At 36.7% G+C, this 27,748-nt stretch overlaps 1 protein-coding gene across 1 annotated transcript in view; it reads right to left on the bottom strand.

Moving 5' to 3' along the window:
* Tsen54 (tRNA splicing endonuclease subunit 54) overlaps positions 1 to 27,748 on the bottom strand; it is a 274,826-nt gene that overhangs the window by 148,239 nt on the left and 98,839 nt on the right. The window contains exon 5 of the mRNA XM_090397395.1: positions 3,437 to 3,582. Within this exon, the coding sequence (XP_090253521.1) occupies positions 3,437 to 3,582 (146 nt within the window). The remainder of the gene's footprint in view (positions 1 to 3,436; positions 3,583 to 27,748) is intronic.

Raw genomic sequence — 27,748 nt, 5'->3', positions numbered from 1 at the left:
TAGGTGCATAATCAAGTATTAAAGTACAGAGAAAAATTTTTTTTTTATTTTGTTATAAAAGATAAAATGCAATGGAGGATGTAATGTATCTATTTGTATTTTATAGCCAAATGTAGAAAAGCTTAAGTGTATCAACAATTTACCAGAGAGCTTAGGAAAAAGTTATGTTATCATAAGATCTGGTAATTTTTTTCTACATTTGGTTATAAAATATGGATGGATTCTAAATATCCAACTGCCAATATCTTAATTCACATCTTAATATACTTCACATGCTAAGGCAAGTGATGTGAAATCATTAGCCTCTATATACAAGTTTTCCCAGCTCTGAAAATACTTCAAGCGCAAGCTAAATTTTGTTTGCTTACACTTTGATAAAGGATTAAACCAAGTATATAATATCTTGGTGTATTTAATTTAGAAATAACGAAGTGGTAAAACTTCCAACAACTATCTCTAATCCAGAGTAATTTAATAATAAGGTGTGACACCTTTTGGCTACTCGTATATGAAAATATGACTTCCATTATTTCAACCTTAGTATCAGGTTTTCTCGGGGTCTGGCTCCCACTGATGAGACCTCAATAAAGGTTGAAACTGGTCTGGGCAGTGATCCTTCCTATAATACATAGCATTATACATGTCCATAAGGATAAGTGCTTTGCATTATGGGATACTAAGGCAAGTGATATATAAAGTCATTAGCTTCTCTAATGAGAAGCTAATGACTTTACATCACTTGCATTATTATACGAGTTGCCTCATTCCCGAAAATACTTCAGGTGCAAACTTTGTTTGGTCAACAAGCGTATATGCACACCAAGGATACTAATGGAGACTTAACAGCCGCAGAGAGAGAGGGAATCGATATATAGATAATGCGAGAAACAAGAGAGGAGAAGTTTGAGAACAAATATCAGAGAATTTTGGAGTTTTGGGAATTTTCTTTAAAACTTGACAGAACATGTTGACGGACAATTCCGACAAGGAATTTTAACAAAGTGAATACTATGTGAGAGACTGATACTGTACATAAATGAAAATTTACAGATATTTAATAGAAGTTGCATAATAACCTTCAAAGAAACACTAATATGGAAAATCTAATTTTTAAAGGTACCTGTGGCATGATTATAAATAACAAATTACATGATAACAGTAATTAACTTTAATGAAATGATTTATAACTAAAATGGAAAGTTCTTTTTTCTCTCTCAAATATGACAATGACATCACATAGATGAAGTATTCTCTTAAACAAGCAAAGGAACAAGACAATCTGAAACTGTAGATTGACACATTAATGAACACGAGATCTTCTTTCTTGATACATTTCGTTTATAAAGTATTAAAATAAACTGTTTTCTCTGATAAAGAATTAGTATAAAGATAGTGATAAAAACTTCTAATTGTTTTCATTTTGTTTAGATTTATTAATATATATTTTTTATCTGATCTTGAGTCAATCATTTTCTGGATTCTAAAAGGAATTAAGTTTAAAGTCATTACACCAATCAAATATGAATTCTTATAAATTTTTCTTAACACTCAGTATGAATACAATTTGGTGCATCTGATTTGGTGCGCCGCTTTGGGAATGGTTTACAGTGTAACAGAGTATGGTGCCCCTGTTTGGCTTAATAGCCACCATGTCAACAAATTAGATGTTCAACTTAATTTCACTATGCGTTTAATAACAGGTTGTATCAGAAGCACACCCTTACAATGGCTCCCCATTCTGAGCCATATTTCTCCTCCAGAATTGCGACGGCAGGAAGCTTTGCTTCATGAATATAAAAAAACTTAAATAACCAAAACCTCCCAATACATGAGTTTATTCCAGCTGCTTTATCTGATAGATTAAAATCTATAAGACCTGCCATTGAGACCGCCTGTAATCTTCTCAGTCAGAATGTCAGCTTGATGAATAAGTGGGACGTGCTGTGGACTTAAGCAGCATCACCTGAAGTACGTAGCTAAATAAAGATTCTTCAAAAACCATCTGGATTTGACCTGCCAAAGAATATATGGAAAACCATTAATAGGATTCGTACAGGTCACAGTGTATGCGGAAACTTACTATCCAAGTGGGGAAAGATACATAAAGATTCTTCAAAAACCACCTGGATTTGACCTGCCCAGGAAGAATATATGGAAAACCGCTAATAGGATCCGTACAGGTCACGGTGTACACGGAGACTTACTATCCAAGTGGGGAAAGATACAAAATCCCCACTGTTCTTGTGGAGCTGAGACTCAAACCATCCGTCATATAGTCCAGGAATGTGAGTTAACGGCATATCCAGGTGAACTAAAGGACATTTTTGACCTATCCCCCAGAGGCGAGTAATTGGATTAAAAATCTAAATGTAAAAATATGACTACATTTTTGTTTGATGTTTGTCATAAATTTAATGCCTGTATTTTATCTGTTTGTCTATGTTTTACTTTATATTTATAATTTTATATATTTGTATCTTATCCATATTCATATGTATTTCATGTTATTCTCTTTTAATCATGTGTATATGCCATACAATAAATAAATAAATAGGTGCATCTGATAGGATACATCGTGTGTGTATACACACAATATATATAACAATGTGTATTACAGACAAACAAACAAACCCAACATGGTCAGAAGAGAACTAAATTTTTTTTTTAATATTCATGATTATTTTGTACTATACACACAAACTAGTCAATTTGAATAACTTTATCAGCTAATCATAACTGAATGTACTTTATAACTTATGAGTCAAGATCAGCCATAGTCCTTTTCACCTCTGCCTTTTGACCATTAGTTTAGGAGTCAGCATTTTGATGCTGATTTTGCTCATATTAATCCTAGCCACCCATGCTCATGTGACAAAGACAATACTATATTTTAGGTTTGCAGATATCTATTCACTGGTTGGGTAGTCTATTTTCAGGGAGGAAAGAGAAATTAATAGGAGTGAAAACCTGCTATCTCCAGCTAATGTAGCTCAACCGAATAAAGTTCCTCTCATCATAGATGAGATATGAAGCCAGGCCCTTCTCAGACAAGTCACGTTTGGCAAAAGCACTTGGCTAAGGATAGATCTATCTAAATTCTTGAACTTATTTTTAATGCCACTTGGGGGAATTATGCAATGTTATAAGTTAGGAGCAAGGGCTCGAATAACATTAGTTCAGATATTCTTTGGAAGGATGGAAGGGAGAGGAGACTTGATCATCCATTCAGTTACATTCATATATATGTGAGATAACAACAGGTATTTCCATATGCCAAAATTACTGATAGGAAAGGTATTGTCTTTTATTCAGATAAATAAGGCGTAACAAAAATAAATAACTAATAATTCATGACCAGATGTCAGACCTATTGAAAGGGATCTATATTGAATTTTTATAATATATTCTTTACATAAAAAAAAAAAAAATTAAATACCTTGTTTGATGTCGAATAACAATATATCCAAGCCTAGAGAGATCAGAAAATACATTAAATTTTTCTAGCGATATACTATTTGTAAGCACAGAATAGATTTCTTCCATACTTAATGGCCTACCATGAAATGATACTTCTAAAATGCCCTGCAGAAAAATAATAAAAAGCAATAAATAAAAGATGAAACTTTTACTGTAACAAATTTAACATAAAATTGATGCTGCCTGGCCAGAAAATCAGAATACTCCCCATGTGTGGTGGTGGAGGTTGCTTTCCATGAAACCATTACAGTAGGAGATCACTTAAAATGATCCTGTTATCCTTCAGCTCTTAAATACAGCTTATATATTAAATATAGTCGAAATATATTATGAACTATTTATGAATAATTGGCAATATGTTTAGTTAAACTCAACCAATTATGTCCTTCAATATGACCAGGACACAACAAATACACTTGCTCACTCAGTAGATTTTGCCACCTGGCAAGTAACTGCAGACTGAACAAAGCATAATATTTTTTTTATTTAATAAAAAATAACTTTTTAAATGAAATCTTCTTACTTTAAAAAGACATGTGCAGCATATTGATCAGTTTATGGAACTCCTACTGACTTATTCAGACATATCATTAAAAAAATTGGGGTCTTGTGCGAGTACTTTTGTTGTGTGTGGGATTTTGCATATTTCATGAGTTCCTGGATGTAACTATCATCATCATCAAATTCCTGACATGAACTCTCAAGGGGTGTACAGGATATTATGATAGTACTACATGAAGAACTTACATCATTACTAACTTCCTATCAAAAATTTTCCTCCAAATCTGTTATCTGTCAAGACTCCAACATTATCAGATCGTATATTTCTCTCTTCTAAGGCACTTTTTACTGTATCAATCCACCTATATCTTGGTCATCATCTGGGTCTTTTTCTTGCCAACCTAGAAGAGAGCACTTATTTTGCTAATCTTTCCTCTTCCATTCTGTTCAAGTGAACATACCACCTAAGATTAGCTCTACAAACACATTCCTGGATGCTAACAATGTCAAGTTCTTTCCTAATATCCTCGTTTTTTAATATGATATTACCAGTGATGCCATCTGTTCAAGCCCCTCATCTTTCTCAGGACTCTCATATCTGTGGTCTTTGGTCAAGTGTTTTATTTTTAACCCAGCTCTCAGATCCATAAGTTAAAATTGGTTTGAACACAGTCTTGTTTACAGCTAATTTAATGTTTTGACTAATTTTTTCTTTCTTATTCCATATAAATTTATTCAGTTGACTTCCTACCATACCGACTTTGTTGCCTAAGTCGGTATGGTAGAAAACCCTTGCTCTATAGGTTCTTCATTCACGATGCAGTTGATTTTCAGTGTTTCTACCTATTTTCATTGTCTTTGTCTTGTTATTGCAGATTTTCCTACCAAATTTATTACAACAGTTATTCAATTTAGTCAGGGAATCTTGCAGACTTGTACTGGATTTGTTCAAAAGTATAATATGCATAAAGGGCTGAGATTAACATCTCCAATTTTGATATCAGGTTTAATACCACTTTCCTTCATAATGTGATCCATATAGATAATGAATAACAGAGGGGTATAATGTACATCCTTGTCTGACACTAGATTTAATTCAAATCATCTCTTCCTGCACTTCAATTCTAGCTGCTGACTTGGCTTCCCTTCCACAATCATTCTCAACTGTTTCTCAAGTATACTTGCATAAATCTTACCAAGAACACTTAGTAGGGAAATATCTCTGTAATTCTCGCGTTCAGTTTAATTTCCCTTTTTTGTATCTGGGTACTATGAAAGCTCTACACTGTTCATCAGTAATTTCTACCTCTGTCCAGCCCTTTTAACTATGCAGTTAAGCTACTGCAACCTGAGCATTTATGGTTGAATATCATCTACTCCTGCTGCCTTTCCACATTTCAGGCTTTTGATGGCTTTTTTTCTACTTCAAGTATAGATATGTATCCCTGATTGCATGCCTGGTCAGTGTTTTGTACCACTGTGCTGTCACTGATTGTTCCATTTAGCAATTTTTTGAAGTAATTACTCCATACATCAATATCTTTTTCTCCAGTTTTCATGTCACCTTTATCATCTTTAATTCCTTTTACAGTACTTTTAATTTCCTCCATTTCTGAGGTTTTTCAACAGCCTCCAGAATATTTCGCAACCTTCCTGATATTTATTATCTATGTTTTTGCCAAAGTCTTCTGTTGACTTTTGTATAGCTTTCTTACATTTGTCTTTGTATTCTCTAAGAGCACAAGCTGACTTATTTGCCAGGAACTTTCAATATGCTATCTTCTTTTCCCTCACTACCTCTTTAACTTTCTGTGTCCACTATGGAGTTATGATTTTTTTTATCCTTGCAGACAACCTCATCACATGCCTCTCTGGCTGAATCAATCAATGTTTCCTTCAGGGCTTGCCATTGAATCTCCAAGGTCTGGTTCCTGTTCTCAAACTCTTTCATTTTATCTTCAATAATCTCTATGTATTTTAGTCTATAGTTCACATCTGAGAGCTGCTCATTTCTTTTATTCGCTTTAAAACTACTTTCTTACATGTTCTTCTTTCAACATGAGATTCAATTTTATCCTGCACAAGACATGGTGATCACTTTCAATTTCAAATCCTCTGTACACTCTAGTGTCCTGCACTAGGGAGAAGACATCACTCTCAACAATAACATACTCAATTAGACTTTTCTTATTCCTTGCCTCTTCCCTCCATGTGAATTTATGCTTTTTTTTTTATGCTGGAACATTGTGTTAATAATAACCCGTCCATGTCCTGAGCAGAAATCCAACAGGTATTTGCCATTATATGAAATTACTTGCTTTTTAAAAGACCTTATTAGTGGTGTCATTAAGCAAGGGCAAGGGGAACTACAGTAAAATTTCAGGATATCAGTGGATTGTCTAGCATTATAAAAGTAGAAAATAGGATTAGGTGATAGGATCTCGATTACCAAGATGAGTAATAGCAGAAACAGCATTCAATGAGAATCACAGCACTACAAAGAAAGTACATGTTGAAATGTCAATATATATATATATATATATCAACTCAAACAACCATGTTATTGAGAAATGGTCCTTGGCAGAATTGACAAACGATACCTCAAAATGAACAACAAAATTCCACATGTATTTAAACATTTCAGATCATATAGAATCTAGAATGTTGCATCATATCCTCAACATGATAATGTTGCATCTATTACGCATCTACCTGTCAGCAGTTTATTAAGTATGAAGTGAAATTAGTTATCTCTTACCAAGTTCACAAAAAAAGGCACTGTCTTCAGGCTGGCTAGAAAGTACTTTTCAGATACTAAGAAAACCGATGTCAAATTCACATGTATATCTTATATTATCATACAGAATTTTCACATAAGATCTGAGATAAGTTCCAATTTTCTGTCCAGGCAGTGAATTTAGTTATATCCTGAATCTCTGTTTATCACAAAGTATATACCATTAACATCACATTTGAATTTCTGATCATAATTCAAACATAATATACCATATTTTTGTGTACAATATTCATTCTTATGCATGATGCACAGCATACTCTTTCAAAAGGGAGATTCAAAGAGAAAAGTTACTATCTGTATTTTATTCTGTAAATATAATATAACAAGTATTATTCATCATTCAATTATGCTGAAAGAAATAAAAAGAAGTAGGGTAATGGTCTCACATAAGGAAATAAAAATTATTGACCACCAAAAAAATGTTCAAGAAAAAGTAACAAGCCAAGGATTGAAACTTTCTCTGGAAGTAAATATACAACAGAAACTATCTGGAGTTAACAAAAAGTCACTACCGAAAATGATTTAAAATCATTTTTAATGATGTTGATAACTTGCACGCAACTAACGTAAGCATATATATCAAATGGGAAAGTGCATCTATTCTTTTTTTTTCTATGCTAAATATCTTTTTGCAAACATAAGGTTACTGAGGTGAATGACCTACTATCCCCACCTTATATGTTATTCTTTCTGTTTGAAAGAATTTTAATGGATATCTAAACTTAATTTGTTTTTTTGTGTTTCCAGATATACCCCATTCAAGGCTACAGCTATATTCTTAGTTTCTTTTAATAATGTCATATACATCAAAACAAGTCAACTGAAACAAGCTAATGAGTAATTTCTTATTTTCAGGACTGAAAACAAGAAATTCATTGCTATTATTCTAAGGAAACTGTTGGATCACTAAAAGATAACACCAGCAAATTAGCAGGAGAATGCAACTTTGATTCTAGAAATATCATCAGGTGCCATCATTTTGAACAAATGAGAGTAAGGATGGAACGAACTTTTCACGCCTCATGAAAGTGACTTGCGACACACCGAGCACATCCAAACTAATAACAGCAATTAATAACAAGTTCATAAGCACTTGCCTCCAACTGTGCCCAGAGAGAACAAGAATGTTAACTTCGAAAACAACTTGAAGAAAAATGCCAAAATGGAGACAACAGTTGGGTCATCGACTACGAACAAGGAAAATTGGTACAGAAATAGTGACATCACTAGTAGTCACCATGGAGACCAGTACGTAGGCACCGTATAGGAAACGTGCAAGACCCTTACAGTCAAATATATGACCCACAGAGCCTTGCATATCTGTGGCCTCAACTCCAACCTTAATAGTGTCTACTACCATTTCCATTCTACCAAACCCCACCTATTCTACTTGGCAGAAACCTAAATTTTACCTCCCCCAGCACTATTCGTCTCAACTTTCCAAGCTCCACACTCTTTAACTCCTTTCCTGGCAAGGTATGTCATGGCAGACATATGTGCAGTCGCCATCCTTGGGTCGAAAGGAGTTAGAGGAGTTCTGAAGCCAGGTTTTCAGGGAAGTACTCCTTGAAATCCGTGATTAGACTGGCAGTGAATATAAAGAAGCATCTTAGGAGATGCTTCTTTATATTCACTACCAATTCACTATGAAGAAGAATTTCATTCTCAGTTAAAAAAGCATCCGACAATGGAAAGGAACATGTGTTTCCAGTATCGATTTCTTTAATGATGAAGCCAAGTTTTTTCCTAAGAGCCGCAGTTTTATCTTGTACCAAGAATAAGGAAGTACGTGAACTCTGCAAGTTCGTGTTCAGTGGGTTGAGGTCGCAAAATAAATCTGCCAGGCAAGCCAACCGGGAAAGTCACAGTTCATCAGTGAAATAATTCAAGTCTGAGTCGATTTGTCAGAGAGAAAAATCTGCACTTCTGAACAAAGTTCAAACAGGCGGCTCAATACATTTCCCCTCGACAGCCACCTAACTTCGGTGTGAAGTAAAAGAGAATCATGTTCAGCACCCATTTCATTGCACAAAATGGAAAACAGTTGTGAATCCATAGCTCTGGACTTAATGAAGTTAACAATTCTCACACTTTCATTCAAAACCGTCTTCTAGCAACAGGCATATTTCTTGCGGCTAAAGCCTCACACGATGAATGCTACAATGTACAAATTTTGCTTGTGGAGCTTCTTCTTTAATTTTTGCAACAACACCACTGTGTTTCCCAACCATTGCACATGCTCCATCAGAACTAACACCAACACATTTATTCCATTCTATATCATTCATTTTCATAAATAGGTCTGATTTTGAAAATATTTCATTTGAGGTTGTTCAAGTAAGCAGTGGTTCACAAAACAAGAACTCTTCCTTCACTGTTTTCCCATCTATAAATCTTATATATGTAAGAAGATGGGCCATGCTGGTAATGTCAATAGTTTCATCCAATTGTATGGAAAAATATTTACTAGCCTGAACTTTTTCTATTAACTGCTCCTTAACATTTGAAGAAAAATCCGAAATTCTTAGTGATACAGTGTCATTCGATAATGGAATCATTTCAAGTTGTTTTGCTGCCTTTTCCTCCAAATTTATTCTGACCATATCTGTAATGCTGGTAATATTAATGACTCTCCAATCGTGTGAGGTTTTCCTGCCTTAGCTATTCTTAAACTGACTTCATAAGATGCCTCCAGAGCCTTCCGGTTAAATCCTGAAAAGGATATTTGTTTTTTCCTTGCTGACAAATAGGTCAGTTTTCTCTGGAAATATTCCAAAAGTTTGTGTTTTAAATAGCCATGCTTGGTTTCAAAATGATGTTTAAGAAGGGAAGGCTTCATCTAATGTTTTGATAGCTTTTCATAACAAATCACACACTGGGGAACAGGTGCAGTTTCTTCTCCAATATATGTGAAACCATATGATAAATAACTAAGATTATATTTACATTGTGTGGGGCTTTTGTTGCATTCTTGTACAATGATGTCCTCCGTCGGTTGGACATCATTGTAACCACTTATTCATGTTCCGGTTTCTATCCTCTGGCACAAACTACATATAAACATGACAATTTCAGAAAATCTCACATTCAAAGACAATAATCTAACACCACAACTTTCTTAACTGTAACTGCAGCTAAACAAACCACAACGGACAAACTGTTTCCCATTGTTGTCCGATCAAATATATTCAAGTTACTTTCTGTCATTGTCATTTGATTAATACTTAATAAATTCAAATTGACCTTGTGTATTATTTTTGTATATTATTATACAAAAGTTTTTAATGATAATGTAAAATCTAATTGTTTCATTTAGTTGCATGAAATATTTTAAGTAGAACTGTTAAACATTTATGCATACATTCTTAATTCTCAACTCATGTTGCGAGTAAAAAAATTTTAATTTACCCTTTATTTTATACTCTGTTTTCATACCACCAGTGGTACGCGTACCGTAGGTTGAGAATCCCTGCTCTATCCAATCACAAAAAAAAAAAAAAGAATTAAACCAGGAACCAATAATAGAAAAAAATTAAAAAATATAAACATAAATAGATGGAACACATTGAAAGAATGAAAACAAAGATTACCAAAACAGGCCCTAAATTACAAACCATTAGGAAAAAGAAAACCAGGACATCCTCTAAAGAGATTCAACATTGACTTCTAAGATCGAAACAGGTCACTCTAGGCTTAAATCCTTGAAAAGTGTGATGATGATTAGTGTTCATCATGGTGTTACTGGCTCTGGAACTTACCATGGATGGTCTGTGCTGATTGTAGCAGTTTTTGCATGCCACCTGTTTTAATTGTCAAATATGATAGGAACTCTTCTGTTCCTATCAGTCATTTCCAGTGGCTGCCCTGGGTGTTTTCCTGCACTAGTGATGCCAGAACGTCTCCATTTGTTGATCACATCACCAAACGTTGATTTATTGGATGCTCTAGTTGATCGGCAATAGCATCTATGGACATGCCACCAACATGCAACCAGCCCACAATGACATCTCTCTCAAAGTCACTAAGTTCACATTGTTCTGCCATACTACCTGTATTCAACTGCTACGATAAAATACTGCTTCCTACTACCTGTACACCAGATTTTATGTTATTAACAAACATGGAATGTTCCCTAACTTCAAATAGCAGGGGTGTCCAAACAATTATTGGTGGATAGTGTAGCATCAATAATTCCTCCACTCAGTACTAAGTCTGTTGGAACACATGCAGCTGTCACCCAACATCCCTTCCCAGTACATCTTGAAACCCACAAAACAAGTTTCTTTTCCTCCACCGTCATCCCTACTACTGCTGTATTGTGGAACAGTCTTCCTCCTTATGTGTTTCTCAAGGAATACAATATACAGGTTTTTAAATCAAATGTAAACAAGTTTCTCCTTTCCCATTCCACTATCTGTACAGGGTACTAATGTACTACAGGTTGATTATCCAACGTCTCGTGTATGGGCTGAACATAAATAAAAAAAAAAAATAATAGAAATAAAAAGTAGTACCTCATCTGAGAGTATATAGCTTAGTTGGTATAAGTGACTCTTTGGTTAGAAAGACCTAGATTCAAAGTCCACCTGATGCGAGAAACTTTATTAGGTGTTTCCTACAAATGGTGAATTAGTCTCATATGGAGATGGGTGTAGTTTTTGTTTTTTACTCCCCAATGGATATTTCATCCCTCAAAATAAGCAAACTGGTCCTGTGAACATAAAGATCTACAAACACAAATACTTGTCTTTAGGGGATGCAGCAGAGGAGTAGCATGACAGTTGCATTAATCTGCCCATCCAAAAGGATGGATGGGTTGAAAAACAAGAATATGACATTTAGGATGCCATCAAATGTAAATAATTTGCTATTTTTGTAAAGTAATTCTCCCTATTACAAGTATCTATTTGTCCCTACAGTCTAAACTGGTAATTAGTTTATGGAATTAACAACGCATATAAAGTATATTAATTAAAGGTAACTTTAATGAATAACTTCTATATTTCGGCAGCGTCACATTGCCATCTTCAGGAACATAAAGATATGGTATGTGCACTCAGGAACTAACACAAAGCAAATGAGGAAGAAAGCAGGAAACTAATATTGTTCCTAAAGTCCTAATGGTGCCCTCTTGCGGGCTAATTTGGTAGTCTTGGCAGTTGGGCTGAAGTTCTCATAATGAAAGTCTCCCAAATTTGGGGCAGTTTCATGCGCCCAAATTTGTTGAGGTTAGGAACGTTTTTTAGAGCTGCTGAAGATTCTTTGAATAATCTTTCGTATTTAAACTTGCTGCGATGAATTATTTTTGTTTTCTTCCAAAGAATTTTATGGTGAGTATCTAAGGCATGGTCTCTCAGCCCAGAGCGGCTGTACTGGTGAAACCGGATGTAGCCTTGGTGTTCTGAAATCCTGATATTTGTTGTTCTGCCTGTTTGGCCAAAGTAGGACAATTTGCAGCTGCAAGGGACCTGGTATACACCAGGTAGGTCTAGGAGAAGTGGTTGGTCTTTGGTAGAGCGGATAAGGGATGCCAACTTTTTATATGGTCTGTAACAGGAAGTAAGGTCATATTTTTTGAGGATATTGGTTATTTTCTCAGAGGTGCCCTGGATGTAGGGGATGGTGATAGACTTGGTGTAAGCTTTATTGTGGAGGGGGGGGGAGTTGTGGTTTACAGGTTTTAGTATTTTTTGGATTTTTTTGGGGTTATAGCCATTGGCTAAGAAAGTGTTGAGGATGTGGTTTAGTTCAATAGTCAGGACCTTGTCATCTGAGCAGATTAATTTTGCTCTGTTATATAGTGTTTTTATCACCCCATATTGTTGTGAGGGGGGGGGGGATTGCTGGTAAACGTATCTGCCAGTGTGGATGGGTTTTCTGTAAACAGAGAAAACCAAAGATCCATCAAGCTGGCAGGTGATTAAAGTGTCTAGGAAGGGAAGGGTGTTGTTTTACTCTTTTTCTAAGGTGAACTGGACTCTGGGGTGTTGGTTGTTTAAGTGTGCTAGGAAGGAGTGGAATGTGTTAGAGCCATGTGGCCAAATAGCAAACACATCATCCACATAACGAAGCCAAATAGTGGGTTTTTGTATGGCAGAGTTTAAGGCTTTCTCTTCAAATGTCTCCATAAAGAAATTGGCCAAGGGTGGGGAAAGTGGTGAAACCATGGCTGTCCCCTCTATCTGTTTGTAGAACTTTCCTTGCCAAACGAAATAGCCTGAGTTCATTGTGAACTGAAATAGGGCTGACATATCGGGAGGAAACTTGGCTTGGATGAGCTCAAGGGTTTCTTTGAGTGGGACATTAGTGAATAGGGAGGAGACGTCAAAACTGACCATTATGTCAGTGTGTTGGAGTGTGAGGTTTTCTATACTGGCTTTAAAGTGGGCTGAGTTTTTTGTGTGTGATGGTGTGTTGCCAGTGTAGTGTGTGAGCGTTTTGGTTAAATGTTTGGTTAATTTATATGTGGGGGAATCAATGCCATCCACTATGGGACGCAATGGCACATTTTGTTTATGTATTTTTGGGAGTCCATATAATCGGGGGGGTCTAGAGTTATAAGGTTTAAGTTTGTTGGTGACTTCCACAGGCCAAGAAGTGACTTTCTTAAGGAGTCTGTGGATAGTTCTAATCTGAGAGCTGGTCGGATTATATTCAATGGGGAGGTAAGTAGTACGGTCTAGTACTAAAGAATATAGCATACCTTTGTAGTCTTTTTGATTGAGTACCACAGTGGCGCTTCCCTTATCAGCTTTGGTGATTACTATTTTTTTGTTGTTTTTCAATTCTTGTAGGGCTGTATATTCGTTTTTGGATAAGTTGGATTTTGGAGGTTTGGCTTTAGTGAGAACACCGACTACATCCAGTCTTACGTTGTTGGCGATATGGTTAGGCAGGTTGCGAATTCCATGCTCTATTTGGATCATGATTTCTTCAGCAGGTATCCTTTTAGGAGCTAGGGTGAAATTGTGACCACGTGAAAGTGTGGTGAGTGCTTCAGGCTTTAAAACTGCCAAAGAGAGGTTGACTACAGTGTTGAGTGGTAGCTGAGGTACGGAAGTAGAAGTCTTTGTCAGGTTTTCGTATTTTTTCATGTGCCAACTACGTATTTTTTCGAATTCCTTTCTTGCTGATGCGCATGAGATGTCATGAAGTATAGACCATAGATCAAGGCCGAGTGTATTCGAAAGCTCTTCCTCTAGCATCCGTAAGGTTTTGTTTTCACCAGCAAGGAGAACGCGCGGCGCGGTAATTTGTTCTCTTAACAGGGCGAAGCTAGTGCGGTTATAAATGCGTAGAGCTTTCTCGGAAGTAAAACGGTGCTTCAATTTGACACAATTAGGGATCAATTTGTTATCCCAGCAGCGTTTTAGGAACGTCAGACGATTTATTTGCCTCGATATCTTCAACCTTAATTTGCCGTATTGACGGGCCTTTCGTGCGATTGCATCTCCGTGGATGATCATGATTCTAGTAGCAAGACTTATACGTTGGTTAGACATAACTGGTAATTAGTTTAAGGAATTAACAACGCATATAAAGTATATTAATTAAAGGTAACTTTAATGAATAACTTCTATATTTCGGCAACGTCACATTGCCATCTTCGGGAACATAAAGATATGGTATGTGCACTCAGGAACTAACACAAAGCAAATGAGGAAGAAAGCAGGAAACTAATATTGTTCCTAAAGTCCTAATGGTGCCCTCTTGCGGGCCTTTCGTGCAATTGCACGAAAGGCCCGTCAATATGGCAAATTGAGGTTGAAGATATCGAGGCAAATAAATCGTCTGACGTTCCTAAAACGCTGCCGGGATAACAAATTGATCCCTAATTGTGTCAAATTGAAGCACCGTTTTACTTCCGAGAAAGCTCTACGCATTTATAACCGCACTAGCTTCGCCCTGTTAAGAGAACAAATTACCGCGACGCGCGTTCTCCTTGCCGGTGAAAACAAAACCTTACGGGCGCTAGAGGAAGAGCTTTCAAATACACTCAGCCTTGATCTATGGTCTATACTTCATGACATCTCATGCGCATCAGCAAGAAATGAATTCGAAAAAATACGTAGTCGGCACGTTAAAAAATACGAAAACCTGACAAAGACTTCTACTTCCATACCTCAGCCACCACTCAACACTGTAGTCAACCTCTCTTCGGCAGTTTTAAAGCCTGAAGCACTCACCACACTTTCACGTGGTCACAATTTCGCCCTAGCTACTAAAAGGATACCTGCTGAAGAAATCATGATCCAAATAGAGCATGGAATTCGCAACCTGCCTAACCACATCGCCAACAACGTAAGACTGGATGTAGTCAGTGTTCTCACTAAAGCCAAACCTCCAAAATCCAACTTATCCAAAAACGAATATACAGCCCTACAAGAATTGAAAAACAACAAAAAAAGAGTAATCACCAAAGCTGATAAGGGAAGCGCCACTGTGGTACTCAATCAAAAAGACTACAAAGGTAAGCTAAATTCTTTAGTACTAGACCGTACTACTTACCTCCCCATTGAATATAATCCGACCAGCTCTCAGATTAGAACTATCCACAGACTCCTTAAGAAAGTCACTTCTTGGCCTGTGGAAGTCACCAACAAACTTAAACCTTATAACTCTAGACCCCCCCGATTATATGGACTCCCAAAAATACATAAACAAAATGTGCCATTGCGTCCCATAGTGGATGGCATTGATTCCCCCACATATAAATTAGCCAAACATTTAGCCAAAACGCTCACACACTACACTGGGAACACACCATCACACATAAAAAACTTAGCCCACTTTAAAGCCAGTATAGAAAACCTCACACTCCAACACACTGACATAATGGTCAGTTTTGACGTCTCCTCCCTATTCACTAATGTCCCACTCAAAGAAACCCTTGAGCTCATCCAAGCCAAGTTTCCTCCCGATATCTCAGCCCTATTTCAGTTCACAATGAACTCAGGCTATTTCGTTTGGCAAGGAAAGTTCAACAAACAGATAGAGGGGACAGCCATGGGTTCACCACTTTCCCCACCCTTGGCCAATTTCTTTATGGAGACATTTGAAGAGAAAGCCTTAAACTCCGCCCCACAAAAACCCACTATTTGGCTTCGTTATGTGGATGATGTGTTTGCTATTTGGCCACATGGCTCTGACACACTCCACTCCTTCCTAGCACACTTAAACAACCAACACCCCAGAGTCCAGTTCACCTTAGAAAAAGAGTAAAACAACACCCTCCCCTTCCTAGACACTTTAATCACCTGCCAGCTTGATGGATCTTTGGTTTTCTCTGTTTACAGAAAACCCACCCACACTGGCAGATACATTCACCAGCAATCCCCCCCCCCCCTCACAACAATATGGGGTGATAAAAACACTATATAACAGAGCAAAATTAATCTGCTCAGATGACAAGGCCCTGACTATTGAACTAAACTACATCCTCAACACTTTCTTAGCCAATGGCTATAACCCCAAAAAAATCCAAAAAATACTAAAACCTGTAAACCACAACTCCCCTCCCCCCCCTCCACAATAAAGATTACACCAAGTCTATCACCATCCCCTACATCCAGGGCACCTCTGAGAAAATAACCAATATCCTCAAAAAATATGACCTTACTTCCTGTTACAGACCATATAAAAAGTTGGCATCCCTTATCCGCTCTACCAAAGACCAACCACTTCCCCTAGACCTACCTGGTGTATACCAGGTCCCTTGCAGCTGCAAATTGTCCTACTTTGGCCAAACAGGCAGAACAACAAATATCAGGATTTCAGAACACCAAGACTACATCCGGTTTCACCAGTGCAGCCGCTCTGGGATTGGAGACCATGCCTTAGATACCCACCATAAAATTCGTTGGAAGAAAACAAAAACAATTTATCGCAGCAAGTTTAAATACGAAAGATTATTCAAAGAATCTTCAGCAGCTCTAAAAAACGTTCCTAACCTCAACAAATTTGGGTGCATGAAACTGTCCCAAATTTGGGAGACTTTCATTATGAGAACTTCAGCCCAACAGCCAAGACTACCAAATTAGCCTGCAAGAGGGCACCATTAGGACTTTAGGAACAATATTAGTTTCTTGCTTTCTTCCTCATTTGCTTTGTGTTAGTTCCTGAGTGCACATACCATATCTTTATGTTCCTGAAGATGGCAATGTGACGTTGCCGAAATATAGAAGTTATTCATTAAAGTTACCTTTAATTAATATACTTTATATGCGTTGTTAATTCCGTAAACTAATTACCAGTTATGTCTAACCAACGTAGAAGTCTTGCTACTAGGACCTACAGTCTAAAGTATTTTATACTGTGCTTTACAGAGTTTTCTTTTCTTATTTTAACTATCTTTTATTGCAATTTGCATTCTTAATTTTGATATTTAATATGCTTAATTTATTAATTTAATTAAAAATAAATTATACTTAACATATTACAATATTTAATATATATTAATATACACATCAAAATTTAATTTAACATTTAAAAAAATGGTAAATTCATGCATGAGAAATGAACTTTCTACACTCAGGCAACTTGTAACATTGGACAGAAGTCTTGGATCAAAGGTCTTGAATTTGATCATCTCATCTAAGGATGTTAGTGAGCGACTGTGAAGTGATCACTAGTGTGATTTCTGCAAGAAAGGGATATATGTAGAAGTCAAGTTTTAATAACAAACTGTGCAAATAGCTTGCAGCTACATCATCCTCATTATCATTAAATTCCTGCCATGTACCCACAAGGGGTGTACAGGATATGATAGTACTACATGAAAAAATTATATCATTACTAACTTCCTATTTACAATTTTCCTCCAAATCAGTCTGTTACTTGTCAAGACTCCAACATTATCAGATCTTATATTTCTATCGTCTAAGGCACTTTGTACCATATCAATCCACCTATATCTTGGTCTTCCTCTGGGTCGTTTTCCCTGCCAACCTGGCAGAGAACACTTGTTTTGCTAATCTTTCCTCACCCATTCTGTTTAAATGACCATACCACCTGAGATTAGCTCTGCTAACGTATTCCTGGATGCAGACAATGTCAAGGTCTTTCCTAATATCCTCATTTTTAATATGATATTGCCATTGATGCCATCTGTTCACGCCTCTAATCTTTCTCAGGACTCTCATATCTGCGGTCTCTAGTCTTTGGTCAAGTGTTTTACTTCTGACCCAGCTCTCAGATCCATAAGTTAAAACTGGTTTGAACACTGTCTTGTATACAGCTAATTTAGTGATCCGACTAATTTCTCTCATATTCCATATGAATTTATTCAATTGACTAACCACCATACCAGCTTTGCTGATTCTGTTGTCTATTTCCATATTTAATTTACCATCTCCAGTAAAAATCATGCCTAAGTAGCTGAAATGTTTTACTTGTTCCACAGGTTCTCCATTCACAACACAGTTGACATTTTCAATGATTCTGCCTATTTTCATTGTCTTTGTCTTTTTATTGCTGACCTTCATACCATATCTATTACAACAGCTATTGAATTTAGTCAGAGAATCTTGCAGACTTGTAGCGGATTTATTTAGAAGTATAACATCATCTGCATAAAGCAAAGAGCTGACATTAACATCTCCAATTTTGATATCATGTTTAATACCACTTTCCTTCACAATGTGATCCATATAGATAATGAATAACAGAGGGGATAATGTACATCCTTGTCTCACACCAGATTTAACATTAAACCATCTTCCTGTACTTCCTTCAATTCTAACTGCCGACTTACAACTCAAATAAAGACTAAGTATTGCTTGATATAATGCCCCATTGACACCATATAACTGCAGCGTATTGAATAGCTTCTCTCTTGGCACCTTATCATATGCCTTTTACAAATCGACAAAACTTAAATACAGATCTTTGTTATATTCCCATGCTTTCTCGACTATTTGTCGTAAAGTGAAGATCTGATCCTGCCAGCCTCTGTTTGGCCTGAATCCAGCTTGTTCTTCACCAAGCTTTTCTTCCACAATTCTTCTCAACCGTTTCTCAAGAATACTTGCATAGATCTTGCCAGGAACACTCAGTAGGGAAATACCTCTGTAATTCTCACATTCAGTTTTATTTCCCTTTTTATATATGGGTACTATGAGAGCTCTACTCCAATCATCGGGAATTCGTCCCTCTGTCCAGATTTTCTGAACTATGCAGTGCAGCCACTGTAACTCTTATACCACCATACTTCAGCATTTCTGGTCAAATATCATCTACTCCAGCTGCCTTTCCACATATCAAGCCTTTGATGGCTTTTTCTACTTCAAGTATGGATATGTATTCCTGCATGCATGCCTGGTCAGTGTTTTTTACCACTGTGCTGTCATCACTGCTTGCTTCATTTAGCAGTTTTTCAAAGTAATTACTCCATACTTCAAGGATATCTTTTATTCCAGTTTTCATGTCACCTGTATCATCTCTAACTCCTTTTACAGCACTCTTTCCTCCATTCCTAAGTTTCTTCAACAACCTCCAGAATATTTTGCCACCTTCTTGATATTTATTTTCTATATTCTTGCCAAAGTCCTCCCATGACTTTTGTTTAGCTAGTTTTACACACTGTTTAGCATTCTTGCATTTGTCTCTATATTCTCTAGGAGCACAAGCTGACTTATTTGACAGGAACTTTTGATATGCTTTCTTCTTTTCCTTCATTGCCTCTTTAACTTCCTGTGTCCACCAGGGAGTTCTGATTTTTCTGTCCTTGCAGACAACCTCACCACATGCCTGTCTGGCTGAATCAATCGGTGTTTCTTGAAGGCTTGCCACTGAATCTCCAAGGTTTGGTTCCTGTTCTCAAACTCTTTCATTTTTCCTTCAATAATCTTTGTGTATTTTAGTCTACAGTTCACATCTGAGAGCTGCTCAACTTTTATTCGCTTTAAAACTTTCTCACATGTTATTCTTTTGAATATGAAATTCAATTTTATCCTGCTCAAGACTAAATAGTGATCACTTGCAATTTCAAATCCTCTGTACACTCTGGTGTCCTGCACCAGGGAGAAAACATCACTATCAACAATAACATAGTCAATGAGACTTTTCTTATTCCTAGCCTCTTCTCTCCATGTGAATTTGTGCACATTTTTATGTTGGAACATGCTGTTAGTAATAACCAGTCCATGTCCTCAGCAGAAATCCAACAGATATTTGCCATTATTATTAGCTTTGCTCTTTTCTCCAAATTTTCCCAAAATATTTTTGTATGTCTTACAATCATTTCCTACTCTGCTATTTAGATCCCTAACAAGGACCAACTTTTCATTTTTCATTGTGTCAGTTGTTTTTCTAACGCATCAAAAATTTTCTCCACTTCTACCTTAGTAGAATCTTCTGTGGGACCATAGGCACAAATAAGTCTCATTGTCCAGTTCCCCATTCGCATATTTGCCCACATTACTCTACTTGAGACTGCCTGCCATTCAAGAAGATTAGCCTCGTACTTTGTGTTGAATACTATGGCTACTCCTTCTTTTCCTTGATTGTCATTGCCTGAATATAACATTTTGTATTTATTGCTCAGAAAGATCTCACCAGTTTTGGTCTTTTTTGTTTCAGTCACCCCTATTATGTCGATCTGGTACTTATCTAATTCCTCAGCTAGCTCTATTTCTTTGCCATTCAGGTTTCTTATGTTGATAGTACCGATCTTTAACTCTGGTGATGCTGAGTTGGGGTGTGCTTTCAGATTTGTTCCAGTAGCTGACTTTTCGCTGTTCGCCCTGGTTCCCTAGCGAAAACAAAGGGGGCCTTGTTAACCCAGCGACGCCCCAGCCAGCATGAAATTTTGTCATGTTGTACATCATTTTGTATATTGGTTTAAGCCAATAAAAATACAATTTGGTCAGCTAAATCCCAAATTGCCAGCCCATCCTCGCTTGTTCAGTATCTAGGTAGATACCCAACAGGGTGCACCACGAGAAGGTGAGGATTGGACATTAGGTCAGAAGCCCTGGTTGGTTCTCCGCATTCCTTTAAAGGCTATGTGGAGGTCTCCTCTCAGTTATACAGCTTCGACCCTTAAGCACCCCTGCAGCTACATCATGAAATCAGAAACTAGACAGAAAGAAGTTCAATGTCTGAACATATACCAAAGATTGGGAGGTTAGATGTGAAATGGATGAATGAAAGGATGCTGCATGAAATTTGGAAGAAGGCATTATGAAGACAGCGTAGTATGAGTGGTAATAATCTATTGCATGAGGAGGACAAAGAGCATGTGAGAAAGGTGACTCACTCACCTATAAGATGCAAAAGTGTATTATGAACAACAATTAGCTACTGAGGCTAGCGAAAAAAAAAAAAGATTATAGAAGGATGATAGCAGATGATGAAGATGGTAAAATGAAAACTAATATTTACAATATAGTTTAGATACTAAATGAACAATTAACACAGGTGTTTTTCATCCTCATGAATGCAACATCATGCAGAACTTGAGTGCACAAAGGAGGCACTGATGGTGAGTGAGTAAATTAAGTAAACTTGATATTAATAAGGCTGCAGGATGATATATCATCCTGCATTTCGAGGGAATGTTTCACAGATTTAACAAGAGCATTGATATACCTTTTTAACATGGGTTTACACTAGGCTAAGTTGTTCTGCTTCATAAGAGAGGTGATAAGACTTTCAATTATATGCCAGTCTGTGTGTCTCGAGTTATGATTCAAGTGTCTGAGAAATTAATGAGGATGAAGATTCAGAAATGAGTTAATAAGAACATCATTCTTTTTGATGGACAGAATGGGGTTATCAATGGTCACGTTTTAGCAATCTACTTAATTATTATAACAAGGTGACAAATGCACTGGACAAGGGAGATGCATAAACAATGACATATTTAGATTTTGCAATAATCTTTGAGAGACTGCAAAATGACAAGCTGGTAATTAAACTGAAAATAGAGTTGGAGAGTAGATTAGTGCATTGGAGCAAAGCCAAGTCGTCTGATCAGTATCAGAAAGTTGTATATTCTGGAAGAGAAATATCTAAGATAAGACCAAGTGATGTGTTTGTTCCAAGGATCTGTTCTGAGGCCATTGCTGGTAAACTTGAATATTAATGAAATTGGGAAAGGTTTGAATGGTGACATGCAACTGTTTGCAGATAACACAAATTTGAGAAGAACTATGAGGAGTAGGATAGCTGCTGTGGCTTTGCAGAAGGACTTGAATAAACTGGCTGAATGGACAATTAAGTAGGGTTACCAGTTCAATGTTGTAATGGGTAAGGTTTTAAAATTCAAGAATCAAGGTATATAAATTGGTGGCGGCGATATCTTAGTGGAAGTGGAGGAGATAAGGAATTAGAGAGTGATAGTAGACTAGGAGCTAAAATATTGGGGACACACTGCTAAAACAGTGAGAACAATACACAGGATCATTGTCCAGAGAGGTGGTTTCTGATCTCTGGAATGTTGTGCATGATGACAGGTTGAGGAAGCACAATTTGCGGTCTAGTGGATAGGAGGAGGAAGGGAGTGGGGATATGATTGAAACATATAAGTCAGTAAAGGGTTACTACTGGATTAATGTGATTAGGTTTTTCATAGAATGGGAAGAGAGACAGGGAGGACAACAGGCCATCCTTGGAAGCTGTAAAAGGAGGGTGTTAGTAGGAGGAGAAAAGCATAGGCTTTTCATGTGGAGAATAGCAGGTGAGTACAGAGGTGGTAAATGAAATTAAGGAACACTACGGTTAGCTATGTGAGTGACATTGGGACCTCCACAATAAGTCTTTGGATTCCATGATGGTCTGATGATGACGATAATAATAATAATCTGGAACATCACTCCTGAAAAAAAAAATTATGTTTTGGAATGTTCCAGAAAATATTAAAAAATAAAGCACATGAAGGAAGAAAGAATTTTTATTACCTCAAATTAATCAACATGAATTAATGTAAAGAAAGGATAGCCCAATTAAATCTGAAAATAGCATAGAGTAATGTCTAAATTATCTGACCTTCAAATTAATGAACCTTCAATTATCTTTCCATTGAATGAGTTAGTGTGTCAAGTGATTTCTGGTATATACACCATGTAAATGTAGTGTCAATACCTAACCTTTCAAATTAACCAACCAGCAAACTGCTCTCCCAGATGACTGGATAACTGAGGGATCAATGTACCAGGAAGGCATCATGTAGTTTTTAAAACTCATACAGGATTTATCTTAACACTAGGCTAATTAACAAACTACAAATGCTGAAGGATTTGAGCTAAACTCCTCCTAACATCTAAAATAGATTCGACCAAGATTAATTCTTCCAGTTTCCTGAATAGAAAATCCTTTATTACCAAAAGGAAAGTGATTAAAATTCCCTACAAAAATAGAAAAAAAGCCACAAAGCAAGCTCAGGGAAGCAATACCCTAACAAAATCATTTTATCCTCTGCATGAATTATAATGATATTTATATTTATTGTATTTTTTGGCATATTGATTACAAGTGTTTTTTTTTTTTTACAATCTCCATTTATTTTTTCAGAAACTACATTAACACTTACTAAAATGGTTCACATTACTGAACAATGTTAGTGCATGGACAACCATTATGTTTAGAGAGATCTGCCTAATGGATAGAATTTTGTTTCAGGACACAATGTTTTGAATGAGTCCAGCAGATCTGAAAACAGTTTTCTTATCAGCAGTTCATATTGCACTTGAAAAATTTTGTTACCTCCAGAAATAAGTACAATCCACCATTTATTCATTTAAAGAAAATATTTTGAAGAATGAGCGATGCTAAATGAAAGAATTTTATTGGCTTAAAAATAAGAACAATTATGAGAGAAACCAATTATGATAAACAGACCAAATCAAAAATCAACTTTGTCACCCATTAAGGCAGTAAAATTCTTTCATTATTTCATAACTTTTCGAAAATCTTTTATGTGTTTCCCACCCATGAAAAGTTGTAAAAGTATGGTTATAAACATATAGTACATCAGCACTATATGTTTATAACCATATAACTATATGTTTATAACCATAGTACTATATGTTTATAACCATAACTGTGAGAGGCTAAGGAATTTTTGAACGTGAATACGTCTTTAAATTCAGAACAGTACTAGGGAATACGGGATGAAAAGTTGAGTGTAACGAAATCATTCGATAAGGTTTGGCTTAATAATTTCTAAAGTATTAAAGGCAGACAAACCAAACTTATATCATTCGACAGCTGAGGGAATAAAAATTCGTCAGTGACCTTCAGATAGCGTGGTGCACCCCGCGGGTAGCATTGGGGGGTGCCACCATTTTGTGTACGATCCGCTGCGCCTCGGAAACTTCCACTAAGTATAACTTCGCACTCTGTCGTGGTACGCCACTCGTTTTAGTATCAACCAGCAGCTCTCGTTGAGATCTATTAATTTAATACATAATTCTTAAATTTCAATACAGTGTTCGTGAAGAAAATGTGGATTGAAGTTGAAAAATTTTAGAAATTTCAAAATCTGCCTATACTCACCGAAAAGCCAGCCAGAAATATGCTGAACGCATACGATGGGAAAGAGCAGTTCGTCAGCTTTCCAATAATATTTCAATGTCTATGAATAAGTAAGTATTGGGAGTGAAAGAAATTGGAAGTGGCGTGGCATGTGGCTGACAGCGCCAACACTTGGGTGGAAGTGGCGCACGAACCCGTTGATGCAAATGATGTAAGCGTCTATGCCACCACTTCATAAGATGGATTGAACAAAATGGATGTGAATTTCAGAAGATCGGTGACAATGGAAGAAAAGTGGAGGTCGGCGAGCCCGCTTGTGCCATAACGATTCACAAATTGCAAGGAGGCACTTTCGATCGAGTCATCTCATAATCATCAGTGCGACAAGTCTCAACAAAATCAACTGGTATACGTAGCAGAGTCACTTCTATTGAAGGTTGTATTTGACTAATGAGACGATTATAAATTTTATAATGGTTACGGAAATTCAGGACCCACTGTCAGGGTGATACGCGACGAATACGAGAGAATGAAGAAACACCACTTGCCGACACTGGTTACGCAAATTGACTGTTAACCACAAGCTCTGTGGTCAACAGTCGTCGACTTCTGCAATCACAGAGGAGGTCCAGATATTAAACATAGATGATGATCATGACAATGGCGAAAATTCACAGCGAGGAGTCATACTTGTCTTGGCGATAATCCACAGAGTTTGGTGGAGCACGCTGAAGATATCGAAACTGAGTCCATTATGAACAGATCTGAATACTTGGTCATCAGTGAAACCTGGATGGATGATGCTACACCTGTGAATGTTGGTTTCAAACTTAAAGCATGTAAGAATGCAGTCATAGAAAGGTGACTCAATCAACCGTCAACTTCGTTGTCATTGTCCAAACACACTGCCGGTGAAGTCGCCATATATAGGCGACTGTACTGGTTTGGCTGCCTTTAATACTTTAGAAACGTACTGTTACCATTGATATCATTTGCAAGCTTAGAGTTGAAGAACCATCAGTGGGAGATACTGTATATGCCGGCGTATAAGACGACCCCCCAATTTCTTCTTTCTTGTATTAATGCAACGTTAAGTATGGTTGAGAACAAATCTGAAAACAAACCCCAACTCAACATCACCAGAGTTAAAGATTGGTACTATCAACATAAGAAGCCTGAATGGCAAAGAAATGGAGTTAGCTGAGGAATTATATAAGTACCAGATCGACATAATAGGGGTGACTGAAACAAAAAAAGACAAAAACCGTCGAGATCTTTCTGAGCAATAAATACAAAATGTTATATTCAGGCAATGACAATCAAGGAAAAGAAGGAGTAGCCATAGTATTCAACACAAAATACAAGGCTAATCTTCTTGAATGGCAATCAGTCTCAAGTAGAGTGATGTGGGCAAATATGAGAATGGGGAACTGGACAATGAGACTTATTTGTGCCTATGGTCCCACAGAAGGTTCTACTAAGGTAGAAGGTGGAGGAATTTTTTGAAACTTTAGAAAAAGCAACTGACACAATGAAAAAGAAAAAGTTGGTCCTTGTTAGGGATCTAAATAGCAGAGTAGGAAATAACTGTCAGACATACAAAAATATTTTGGGAAAATTTGGAGAAAATAGCAAAGCTAATAATAATGGCAAATATCTGTTGGATTTGTGCTCAGGACATGGACTGGTTATTACTAACACCATGTTCCAACATAAAAATGTGCACAAATTCACATGGAGAGAAGAGGCAAGGAATAAGAAAAGTCTCATTGACTATGTCATTGTTGATAGTGATGTTTTCTCCCTGGTGCAGGACACCAGAGTATACAGAGGATTTGAAATTGCAAGTGATAACTATTTAGTCTTGAGCAGGATAAAACTGAATTTCATATTGAAAAGAATAACATGTAAGAAAGTTTTAAAGTGAATAAAAGTTGAGCAGTTCTCAGATGCGAACTGTAGACTAAAATACACAAAGATTATTGAAGAAAAAATGAAAGAGTTTGAGAACAGGAATCAAACCTTCGGGATTCAGTGGCAAACTCTGAAGAAAACATTGATTGATTCAGCCAGAGAGGCATGTGGTGAGGTTGTCTGCAAGGATAAAAAAATCAGAACTCCATGGTGGACACAGGAAGTTAAAGAGGCAGTGAAGGAAAAGAAGAAAACATATCAAAAGTTCCTGTCAAATAAATCAACTTGTGCTCTTAGAGAATACAGAGACAAATGCAAGAATGCTAAACAATGTGTAAAACTAGCTAAACAAAAGTCATAGGAGGACTTTGGCAAGAATATAGAAAATAAATATCAAGAAGGTGTTAAAATATTCTGGAGGTTGTTGAAGAAAAAGATATCCTTGAAGTATGGAGTAATTACTTTGAAAAACTGCTAAATGAAGCAAGCAGTGATGACAGCACATTGGCAAAAAACACTGACCAGGCATACAGGCAGGAATACATATCCATACTTGAAGTAGAAAAAGCCATCAAAGGCTTGAAATGTGGAAAGGCAGCAGGAGTAGATGATATTCGACCAGAAATGCTGAAGTATGGGTATAAGAGTCTTACAGTGGCTGCACTGCATAGTTCAGAAAGCCTGGACAGAGGGACGAATTCCCGATGATTGGAGTAGAGCTCTCATAGTACCCATATATAAAAAGGGAAATAAAACTGAATGTGAGAATTACAGAAGTATTTCCCTACTGAGTGTTCCTGGCAAGATCTATGCAAGTATTCTTGAGAAACGGTTGAGTAGAATTGTGGAAGAAAAGCTTGGTGAAGAACAAGCTGGATTCAGGCCAAATAGAGGCTGGCAGGATCAGATCTTCACTTCACGACAAATAGTCGAGAAAGCATGGGAATATAACAGAGATCTGTATTTAAGTTTTGTCAATTTGGAAAAGGCATATGACAAAGTGCCAAGAGGGAAGCTATTCAATACACTACAGTTATATGGTGTCAATGGGGCATTAGATCAAGCAATACTTAGTCTTTATTTGAGTTGAAAGTCAGCAGTTAGAAATGAAGGAAATACAGGAAGATGGTTTAATGTTAAATCTGGTGTGAGACAAGGATGTACATTATCCCCTCTGTTATTCATTATCTATATGGATCTCATTATGAAGGAAAGTGATATTAAACATGATATCAAAATTGGAGATGTTAATGTCAGCTCTTTGCTTTATGCGGATGATGTTATACTTTTAAATAAATCTGTACAAGTCTGCAAGATTCTCTGACTAAATTCAATAGCTGTTGTAATAGATATGGTATGAAGGTCAGCAATAAAAAGACAAAGACAACGAAAATAGGCAGAATCATTGAAAATGTCAACTGTGTTGTGAATGGAGAACCTGTGGAACAAGTAAAACATTTCAGCTACTTAGGCATGATTTTTACTGGAGATGGTAAATTAAATATGGAAATAGACAACAGAATCAGCAAAGCTGGTATGGTGGGAAGTCAATTGAATAAATTCATATGGAATAAGAGAGAAATT

Source organism: Typopeltis vanoorti, chromosome 9 (assembly GCF_054136105.1).
Source record: "Typopeltis vanoorti isolate ZY-2024b chromosome 9, IOZ_Tvanoo_1.0, whole genome shotgun sequence".
NCBI classification, from domain to species: Eukaryota; Metazoa; Arthropoda; class Arachnida; order Uropygi; family Thelyphonidae; genus Typopeltis; species Typopeltis vanoorti.
The sequence above is the reverse complement of the archived record's forward strand: the minus strand, read 5'-3'. Positions and strand labels throughout refer to the sequence as shown.